We start from the raw sequence: 11,436 nt of genomic DNA on the forward strand, positions 1-11,436 counted from the left end.
AGAAGGGAAACACCCTGAATGTATCACCAGCCCATGCATGTCAATGCATGTTAAATTAGACATCCTAAATAAATGACCAAGAGAAGATATAAAGGGCAAACGCATGTCTATGTCACTAGAGAGTTTAATCTATAGCATAAGGGACCTGTGTAAGTCTCATGGTAGTGAGTGCCCAGACAGTCTTTACCTCTGTTTAATCTTTAACCTTTACCTGTCACCCTGAGTTCACAGGGAGGGAATGTAAATATAACCAAGAGTCAGAGCGATTTACACAGAAAGCACATTTACACAATCCTACACCAGGTTCACGCTCTGAATAGATCCTGTCATGCTTAAAGGAAACTGCAGAAGAAAGCTGATTTTCACTATATCACTTTAAGTCTTACAGTGCAGTTTGCTTAAGAGTTATGATTATGGAAAATGTATCGGTCTAACTTCAGTGTGGTGATGCAGCTGAGATATTAAGATGAGCCTGAACACGATAGTGCCGTAGCCTGTTACCTGTTTGCATGTTAGTCTGCTATATTTGTAATATGGTTGCGTTTGAATTGAATCAATTGCATTTTAAATGAACAAATAAAAAAAGAATAAAATAAAATGAGAATTTTAGTACAATCAGTATGTGAGTTCAATTTGCAGGCTTCAGTGGATACGTGACTGCAGCTGCTTGATCTGCTTATCAGAGCTTTCAGCTATCACTGCTCTTAAGTATTCCGCCATCTGCAATAAACATAGACCTATCCAGCTTATATCCTGTTTTGAACCTGTCAACACGGTACTTTAGTTGAAGTGTCTGAACTCTGGGGACAACTGTGTGAGTCATTTCCGTGCGTCTCATTTTTGATGTTGAGTCTTGAAGGAAACAGGGCCGAGCATCCAGCAGGAAGGGATTCCTTCAAGCTCAGACATCAACAACATCCCGAATATTACACTCATAACGTAAGGCAGGAGGAATGGGAGTGAGCATGGAAATATTGCCAGAGTGACCCGTTGCCAAGGTCAGTCAGGAGCATTCTTACCCAGAAAATTCGGAGTGTAAACAGCGCACATCAAGGCGGCGGAAATGCTGTGTGTCATGGCTGACGTACTTTATCTCTGAATAAGCAGCAGTAAATGAGTTTGTTGTTCCTGTGTGTAAGAACTTGCATCACTGTTTTAAAAGTGATTCATCACTGGTGTGCAGTGCAGTGAACCTAAGCATAGGTTTGGAAATGAAATGTTCACAATCGGTTTCTGAATGCAGCCTTCGAAGGATGCGGCCCCTACAACAGTACAACAGCTATCATGTCTTCATGTCATCAGGAAACTGACTATAGAAAAATTAAATGCTCTTTTACTGCTGACTACTTTTTTAAAGTTATTCTTTATTCACTAAAATCACCAACAGAAAAAGAAAACACATTGCTGAGGCTGCACATTTCACCAGTTCACCACTGTTTGGCGAAACACCCACACTCAGCTGTTTCACTGTGTCATGATAAATGGACAAAGAGACAAAGTTGATGCAAATGTCAGCTTTATGTTTTTTTTTTTTTTTTTTTTTTACAGATGCCTGATGGTGCAGGTGAAATTTTGCATCTAGCAGTTTTAGCTGCCCATTACAACAATGATAATGTTGATACGACAACTTCAGTGCTGAAGAACATTCTCCAAATTTGTTTGTTTGAAATGGACAAGAAACGTCTGATGATACTTGTAAGAAACGGCAATGTTTGTTATTGAAGTATAGCCTACTGTACCTGATGATAACAGTTCTTTTTTGTCTGACCATCAGTCCAACTAACACCCAAAGATAAATAGTTTACAATAATGTTAAACAATAAATAAGGCAGTGAAATTATTAGTAGTAGTAGTAGTGGTATATGATTGATGGGGACCCCTCACATAACTGTTCCATCATAACCACATTAATCTAATAAATTATATGAGCTGAAATATTTTAAACTTAATGGCTCTCAGTGTTTCTGTGAAGCTGTCATTAAGCAGTGTGGTGGTTTGCTTTGTCTATCCTCCACAGTAGCTGTTAAAAGGGGCTCTCTCACACCACTGAACTTATAACATCACTCATCTAACTCATTAGTGCGTCTGCATTTCAGGATGCACGTTGAGTAAAGTCTGTTGGTGCAGGCCGACGGGGCCAGATTGCAGCGTGTAGGCTCACTAAAATGGAAAAAGATGGAGGGTGATGTTAAGCCGTCCCAACTTTGCAGGAATTACCCAAATCCTTTGCAGTAGCTGTGTATCAGGGTTTTTTTTTTTGCATCTGAGTCATGACTAAACATAGTTGTCTAATTATGAAAACATTACCTCAAATATTGTAATTAGCTCAATTAGCACGTGGGTCCAAATACATAATGCCTTCTCCAGTTCTTCCCACAATACGAGATCACACACGGAACAGATAAGGCTGTTCTATCTCTTAAATGGAACAACCACATTGCAATTAGGAAGCACAATAGGAACATCCTCCTCCACATTGAGGTGAAGAGTTACACCACCCCTGGGAGAATCTGCAGCAGTCAAAAACAAGCCAAATAGCGCTGCAGCATACATAGTGGTGACCAGTGAGAGAATATGCTATCAGAGAGAGAGAGAGAGAGAGAGAGAGAGACCAGGGCAGGTCAGGCTGTAAAAATAGGACATGCACTGCAATTTTGAATCACTTAAATAATAAACCCTAAATCTGCCTAAATGTGTTTTCTAACTTTTCAAACCCGAGTTTTCCAGGCTTGTTTCACTGTTGGTTAAGTTAATACTTATACTTATTGAAGTGTTTTTATGGAGAGTTTACCAAAATGCACTTACTTCTGGAAAAAAAAGCACATTTCTCAATCCTTTTTTGTACATTCTGCAGTACAGCACAGGCTTTCCTGCCTGTGCCGGTTTTGGTAATCAGGCTGCGCTTATGGGTAAATGGAAATCTAGCCTTCTCCTTCCCTGGGTTGGCAGCCATGTGCTGGCCTCCCTCTGCGCTTTTTGCTGGTCGCCTGTATCTGCTTAGAACAGGTGCCGGATCCTGTTCAGCTGCAGCATTCACTGCACAGGTACGGGTGGGAGGCCCTTGGCTGCTCGTACAGTCCCCCAAGTTTTCCAGGGGTCCCCATCTGTGTCCCCGCACATCCTCTGCCACATGGCACCTGTCCCTCGACGAGTCTGGTCCATTCTTCGTCCGGCGACGTACACGCCTGCCCGCCACCCCACACTCTGCCTGTTGTTGAGCCACAATGAGATGAAGAATAGCTGCACTCCATAATCCCTTGCTGTGAGATGTGTGTGCGTTTTTTTCCCCCCTTCTTTTCCTCCTTTGGCCAGATTCTGGGCCAAGTACAAATTGTAAACAGGTTATTATGCTGCTGTAACACACTCCAACTGGAAATGCACTCCGACAACATTTAGTATTTACTGATGTAAGTGTGTCTTCATCCGTCACACAGAGTAGTTTAATTTGGTTTAAAGTTCACTGCATTTAGTGTGATGAGGACTACTGTATGTAATGGGTTTGTTATTTTCAATTTGCACAGCTTAAAAGGAAAAGATGTCATTTTTTCCTCAAAGTCACTCCAGTGTTCCATTCAGGTGTAAATAATAAATCGTGATAAATGAAGCTTAAATGTCCCGTAGCAAGAACACAACATCTCAATCAAACATCAGCAGTATGTAGGTTTAAAGGGCATCTCCGTCCCATGCATTGATATGCCTTAGTCACGTAGTTCAAATTAGCCACTTCCTCTTGACCTACAGTTAATACGCAAAGAACGTCATATAGCACGAATGGTCAACCTCCAAAGATGACGTGATTGGACGCTCCCTAGCCGGCTACACAATAGACGCTGGACCAACCAGACAGTCAGCCTCCTCCATGCCTCCGGAGGACACAATATTTAAAGTGATCAGTGCTCACCTCAGTCCCAGCAGATGGATAATACTTTACACAGCTGTGCAAGCTCTGGGCCCGGTCAACACACACCGAGCCTTATGTTGTTACCTTGACAGTTGGTGTTGAGTTAGACCGCCGAGTTGTTTGTTTGCCCAGGGAAGTGACATGACGGCAGGAGAGGAAATAGGAAACATAACAGACTACCTGACAGACTCATTCCACAGGCTTGACCTGAGACTGGAACCGAGCCAGCCAGCAATCAGAACGAAATAACAAGAGGAGCCTCTCTTGTTTGTTCAGCCTATATCCTTATATTTGCAAATATTGTAAATCTTGTGATCCCATAAGTGTGTGAAAGATTCAATTCAGGAAATTAAAGAGATGATGCACTGCCATTCACAGAATTCCTGCATGTACCTCTGTGTACATAGAGCAATTTTTATATAGTGCACAACAATGTCAGGTCACAGATTTATTTATGTATATGTTTATTTTCTCTTTCCTTTCCTTTTGATTTATTGCAGCTAAAAGAGCCGTGCTGACTGTCTTTGATACAGAGTCCGACTAGAGGTTAAGATGACAATGAGTCAACTTCTCGGGAGGAAAAGATCGAGGCTGACAAGTTGAGTGTTTTGCCCTCACTTCCCGAAAACGTAAAAGTCACAGGCTCCACAGAACTGAGATAATACTCCTGTAGAGCTCTTCTGGTTGTTTCAGAGAAAAAATGACGATATACTAATTACAGATTAGCTTACTGACTTATTTAGTATTTTTCCAATGAAAACCGCTGCATATTTAATGGATTGATGCCAAATGGAGGTTATTATGTTGTATCTGTGCATCTGCAGAGGAGGCAGCACCATTCCTTTGAATCTTAATAGGATTGTTGCGTTTGTATTCTAGCCCCTGTATAAATATGTCATATGTATTTAAAGCTATTTGATCTTGTCTGCTTTTGCTGTAAAATGAAACCATTATTTATCAAGTTCTAGTTGTTTAACATTTGATATCAAACTGATGCTGGAAGTTAAAAAACAGGGGGTAAATAAGGAATTGTCTGGAAAAATGCATTCCTACCATGGTGAAATTATTATTATTTGCAAAATGATATATGGCAGATGCATGATTTTCATTGAATTTTGACTTTCAAATATATTTTGTCTCAATGGTAGCCGTAATTATTATTTTTTCCTCTTAAAAAATCTCGCGGAATATCAAAGCATATAGGAAAGATACGATATGACGTTCAGCAGTCTATGCTCAAGTATAGCAACTCTGGGTTCTTGTCATGTCGTCTAACACGAGGATGATTTGTTGACGCTTGTGTCTTTGTCCTTGTCCATGTTACCATGTCCTACCCTGAGGTGGTGGACGTGATTGTTGAGACACTGCAGAGTGTCTTTACCAAGGGAGTCTGCAGCAGCACCCTGACCTGACCCCTGGCAACTCTGGGGTGGATGCCGTACCGCAGACTACTTTTTCACCCCCCGAATGCCTGGGGCAGCACCCGTCCAGCTCCCACATCCAAAATATGGTCGCACTCAAATGGACCCTCCACAGAGTTTTGAACCCCTGCAGGCACAAAGGGTAATGATATAACCCCATAGAAATGAGCACATATACGGCCAGCTGCAGACACCCGTACATGATGAATGTTGTCATTCTGGTCACTTTAATCACAATCACAGTAAGCGTTGGAAGGTCTATCACAAAAGCAGGGTCATGCTTCGATACGGGAAACAAGTAAGGTCATTTTTGTGTGTATACATTCACCACAAGTGTTGTTTTCTGTTTTTTAAGCAAGCAGTGTTTTGCTCATTACTGTGTGGACTTGTGCAGTGTGTCTGTGTTTAAGGTGCAGCAGGCCAGGTTGACAAAGCCTCTCCTGAAAAATGGTTGGTGAGTAAAGACGGGTAAGTAAGATGCTAATCAGCACGGCCGTGTTTCCTCCCGCTCACTGAACAGCGGGTTCCCTTCCCTCTCTCTGGCTCTTTAATGCAGGGCCCAGCCAGGCCCAAACATCCTGACGGAGAGAGGCTTTTCCCTTATCAGTCAGGAAACACCGCTCCTCTGCCACATCCTTTTTACAAGAAGCACGACTCAACCGTTCCCAAAAAATGCAGGAAGACCAGCCAGACTCCAGGATTTGTCAAAAGCCCCCTGAATTCCTTTTATCGAAAAAGAAAAATTCAAGAGAACAGAGAGGGTGAGAAGGGGAGGAGTGGAGAAAGGAGAGGGGTAAAAAAAAAAAAAAGGAGAGAGAGAAAAATGAGGAGCATGTAAAACAGTCAACGAAGCCCCAGGATTTATTTTTTTATTTATTTCGCACAGATTACGAAAGGTCTGCATCAGCAAGATATAACACGGGATGAAGGGGTGGGGGTGGGTGGGGGGGTAGCTGGAGTGCCTAAGAATGGCTCCCAGAATAAGACTCCAGCAAAACAAAGGACGGTTGAGATGGAGGCGGGTGGCGACGGCTGTGCCTGTTTTACACTAATCCTCTGAACCGGGATGAAATGAAAGCGAGAGGAGACGGATGGAGAAGGATGATGTGATGGAGGGTGGAAAAAAAAAAAGCGAGCGGGGGTGTGGGTGTCATAATGGGCCATTCCGAGTACAACAGCTACACAGCCTGAAATAGGAGAATTAATAGTGTGACGTTGAATTCAAAGATGGACAAGTAGCACGCACCGTTTCCAAAAACTAAGCAGCAGTCCTACTTTTCTTTATTGTTTTTATTTTGCAATCTGATTGTATTCAGTGCGTGTGTCAGTGGAAATGTGTTTCTTCTGCTACCACACAATGTCTTATCTCTATCTGTTATCAGTGACTACCAATATCTCCAGTTCAGGTGTAAGAAGAACAAACTCCTGTTGTGGTGTTGTCTGTGGGCACATTATCCAAGTAGAACTGCATTAATATAAAAATTGACCTTTATTTTAAATTATTGTCTTTCACAAAACCTAAATCAGCATACAGTTATAGTTACCATTATTATTTTTCTTCGTAGAGGTTATGATTATATATTATTAAGTACTTGAGAGGAAGTATAAACGCCTATTTTTTCTTAATTACACACTGTTTTTGTTAAATTGCATAAGAAATGTCCAACTAAAACCTCATTCAATTACAACTACTGAGGTAAGACTCCCAAAACAATGAGAGCGAGAACATAAAATACAAACATTCGAATGGAAAGCGTTGATAATAGCATTACAGTTAGCGTTTATGCAAAACATCAAAGGACTTAAATTAGCTTCTAAAGAGCATCTGTACACACCTAGGTGACAACAGTAATTGGTGACATTTACAAGTGGAGGACAAGTCTTTTTACGATTGTTCTTCTGGTTTAGAAATTTCATGACAACTGGAGGTGGCATACTATAGTATTTTGTGTCTGCATCCCTGAGGTGTCCATCTCCCTTTTCTTCACACTCCTCCAATTGCTCTTTGTTCTTTCCTCGGCTCCAGACAATCATATTGCTCAGTAATCAGTTCAGTCCAGTTCTTCTTCATCACGGTGGGATGATGTTGCTCACGGGCGCCGATAACTTTAGAAAATTACACACAGGAGAGCTCGGACGTTGCACCCAAGCGCAACATCATCCCACGTTCCTTCACCACTTCATTTCAAACCCTGTAGTCTCTTATCAGTCACAAGTTACAGTCGGCTGCTGCAACGAAGCTTACGAGATGCCGTAGTTGTTGTAGTAGGCCGCTGTTGCGTCTGCCAGTACGGAAATTAGGCTGGTTTCCGTGGTGCTACTGGGACACGCGGTGGCAGAGGCGGTGGCGGCCGACGCCACCTGGATGTGTCCTGTAACGGTCATGGTGCCGGCCTGCTCGGGGTGATGGAACCCGGGTCCAGTGGAGTTCAGGTACTGGTCAAACTCATTGCGGTCCACCTCTCCCAGAAGCTCGGCCTGGCTCAGCTGGTCTAGAGTCTCCAGGTGGCCGTGTGTCTCTGGTGGGGGGGACAGCTGGCCCAGGTGGCCCTGGTGGAGCCCGTGGTGCATCTGGGGGAAGGATGAGGTACTGTAGTAGGACAGCGGAGGCCCGGGGATCAGCCCACCGCCTCCTCCAGTCTGGGACATGTGAGAGATGTGACCTATGTGTGCGCCCCCGCAGTGGATCGGGGTCTGAGTGTAGTCGGTGTGGTAAGGGGGCGGGCTGCCCATGTGCGTCTGACTCTGATGGTGCTCGTCTGGACAGGAGGCTGAGGAGGAGCAGGAGACAGAGGAGCTACCAGACGTTGAGTAATAAGAGGGGGGGACGTGCTCGTGGTCCATGGCGTCCAGCGGGGACATCTCGGGAGGCGTGGGCAGGCCGTAGGGGTAGGTGTCGAAGCTGCTGTTGGAACCGGCGTGGTCCCTGAAGCTTCGGACGCTGGGCAGAGCCGGGCTGGGGCTGGAAAACCCTCCGCCCATGCCGTTGGGGCTGCCCTCGTCTTTGTCCAGGGGGTGGCAGAGGGCGCGCTGGTCGGGCAGGACGTTCTGGTCGGGAGGCAGACCGCTCAGGAGGAAGCCCGGGTCCACTCGCTTGCAGATGCGTTTCAGCTGTTTCTTCCGGCGAGGCCGATACTTGTAGTTAGGGTAGTCCTGCATGTGCTGCACCCGGAGCCTCTCTGCTTCCTCCACGTAGGGCCTCTTCTGCGGGGGAGTCAGGGCCTTCCATGACTTGCCTGGATGAGGAAGAGACAGACGCATTTTTTTTATTTTATCCACAAACAATGAATATGGTTCAACAAAGCAAAAGGCAACTCACTCTGATAAACTGATCAATAAATTCATGTCTGTTTTTTTTGTTATTATACAATATTAAAATAACATTTTTTCTTACATTCATACAATTTCTTTAACTTGTTAAATAACTATAGGCTTTAAATATTATCAAAATAAAATGTTTTTAAAATCTGCAGGCCTGCACTTTTTAGATGGGAAAAAATAAGGTGCTACATTAATATGAATCAAGCAAAAGAGAACTTTATAATATATAGAAAGAGTTATATAAATATACAGCTTAATAAATCTTAATTTTTAAGTCTTGATTTATTTATTCAGACACAAAAAAGAAATCTCTGTATGAAAACTTTAAAACCCAACAATCAACTCCCCTCCTTCCTTCTCTGATACAGAATTGTATCAAATAAACTCACCTGTAAATAGTGAATAGCCTGATTGACATAATCACCCATTGTAGCCTCATTTATAAAGTCGTATTTTACGTGTTATTGCAGTTTGTAAGTTTGCCTGCCTGGTTGTGTATCTGATTTACGCAGATGCCAGATTTGGATCTTGTCATATAACATTAATCCAAGTCGCCAATCCAACGCAAAATCACACTTTTCTTTCATTTTCCAAACTGTTCTTTTATCATGATGTGATGACTTCATTTTTGAGTTTAATGCATTTTTTTATCAAGAAATTGAATCAGTGGCTCTTCAATTAAACGAGTAATTTACCTCGTCTAATTAGGAAAAGCAGCAATAAAAAAGTAAAGTTATTGTTTTTTCTTTTACAGTATTGAAGGTTATTTTTGTTTTTATTTAAGCCTGCCTTTCGGCGTCTGACACAACATTAAAACTTTTGTAAAACAACGGAGGCCTGAAGGGATTATACATTTGAGGAGAGTTTAAAAAGTAGCAGTGATGATAATGAAAAAAACAAACACTTTGATATAATATTCTATATAAAACTATACATAAATATGTTCAAACTTGAATTTCCAAATAACTTTTTCTCTTCTCACCCAACATTTTGCTGAGCTCGGCGTTGTGTAGGTCTGGATTCTGAACCGCCAGCCGTTTGCGCTCATCCTTGGCCCAGACCATGAACGCGTTCATGGGCCGTCTGATCCGCGGCTCCGGCGCCTTGTCCACCGGGGTCCTGTGCGGGCCGTGTCCGTCGGGCACGTCCCCGTCTCCTGGAGGACACTCGAAGGACTCCGGCCACGACGAGTACGCGCTGATGAGAGCCGCCATCTGCGCGCTCCAAACTTCAGATCAGATGCGCCTCTGGCTCAAAGTTGTGTGTTTGGGTCTCTTTCTCTCTGAGCGCCCGCTACACACTGAGGGCTGATTTTTTTTTTCTTCTTCTTTTTTGTTTTTTTACAAAAGAAAAAAAAAAAAGTAAAATCACTTAAACTGTTTCAGGAAAAAAAAAAGATCCAGCTGTGACTAAGACTAGAGAGCTACAGGCTACAGTCAGATGTCAGTGCAGGTTTTGAGGAGAGAGCACATTTACGCGCAGGCATCGGCTCCTCCTCGTCAGTTATGATTCAGTCTTTCCTGGTGGATGGGGGGAGCGCTTTATATTTGAGGAGCAGGTTCCAGGAGAAACCCCGGAGGACTCTCGGCTCCTCCTTGATTGCAAGTTGAGCCCCGTGAAAAGGGAAGAGAGAGAAGGCAGCATTTCAACACTACTAACTACTTCAACATGGCCCCACAACAAAACAACACCTCACACTGACAGATAACACATAAACTAACAGGATAGCCAGCATAATAATCCACTCACTGCTCACCATTTACAAAGTTGTGTCAATCCAGGAAACAGAGAGATCTTTTGCATTAAAGTTGTTGTGTTGTAGTAACAATCAAACAGAGATTAGGCAACTACAACCAACAAGGAAAACCTCCACCTGACAAACTTGTTCTGCAGTGTAGTCAACGACATTACACACTAACTTTCAGTGACGCTGTATGATTTCTACTGAATCTCAAAGCCAGTATGACATGGTATGCCTAAGCAAACAAAAACACTACACTCCCACTTTTGGAGGTTCATTTTATTTATTTATTTTTAACATTCATTAATTATAATTTTTTTTTTCACTGTTCATCTTTAAGTAAAATCCTATTCTGGGACTTCTGCAAACGTCTGTGGGTGAGAGGAGGGATAAAACTACTGAACACACACTACAAACAAATCAGTTTCCTTCTGTGGCCATATCAAATCCAGGAGTTCCTGTTGACAGGATACTCTTGGGCTGCAGCCACTGAGTAGCTCACACTCTCCGTCACACACACACACACGCACACTGCTCAAATGTTTGCCTCTGATCACAGGTCAGATATTGACCTATATCTTGTTTTGTGATACTTGTGCAGGTAGGAGAGAGTAACCGAAGTGCACATATGAAGAATTTCCAACTTTGTTCCTCCAGGGTTAATCCACGGGCAACGTGCGTCTTAAATTGTAATACATGTTTGTCAGTGAGAGGTGCCCTCCAGCAGCACCCGTCAAACTCAAGTGTCAGCTCTCTGGCTTTGTGTTGAGACTTGAACACCCCCCCCTCCCACACACACACACACACACACACACACTCACTCACTCACACACTCACAACAGGAACAGGATACGGCACCTGAAGCCACAGATTGTGCGCAGAGCAGGCACATTGGTGATATATAGGTCTGCACTTCCTCCTTGCCGGTCTGACGTGGGCCACGCTGATGAGCAGTCAGTGAAAGTCAGCACAGCAGACCGAGCACGAGCTGATGGAGGCCACTCAGTCACAGACACAGCAGCACAGACTGGCACTGTGTCACATCAGATTTG

At 43.4% G+C, this 11,436-nt stretch overlaps 1 protein-coding gene across 1 annotated transcript; it reads right to left on the reverse strand.

Moving 5' to 3' along the window:
• Positions 1 to 6,542: 6,542 nt before the first annotated feature.
• sox7 (SRY-box transcription factor 7) lies at positions 6,543 to 10,140 on the reverse strand. The gene is made up of 2 exons (XM_084000663.1): positions 9,626 to 10,140; positions 6,543 to 8,558 (listed from the first exon to the last, which is right to left on the reverse strand). Exons 1-2 carry the CDS (start codon positions 9,855 to 9,857, stop codon positions 7,564 to 7,566), a joined length of 1,227 nt encoding a protein of 408 aa, XP_083856789.1. The 5' UTR covers positions 9,858 to 10,140; the 3' UTR covers positions 6,543 to 7,563.
• Between the last annotated feature and the right edge of the window lie 1,296 nt (positions 10,141 to 11,436).

The sequence above is a fragment of the Trachurus trachurus genome (assembly GCF_905171665.1).
Source record: "Trachurus trachurus genome assembly, chromosome: 24".
Classification (NCBI taxonomy): domain Eukaryota; kingdom Metazoa; phylum Chordata; class Actinopteri; order Carangiformes; family Carangidae; genus Trachurus; species Trachurus trachurus.

Coding starts and splice junctions, on each gene's coding strand:
- sox7 (XM_084000663.1), bottom strand. CDS start 9,857: ATGGCGGCTCTCATCAGCGCGTACTCGTCGTGGCCGGAGTCCTTCGAG. Junction 8,559..9,625: donor CGAGCTCAGCAAAATGTTGG/GTGAGAAGAGAA, acceptor TTCCTCATCCAG/GCAAGTCATGGAAGGCCCTG.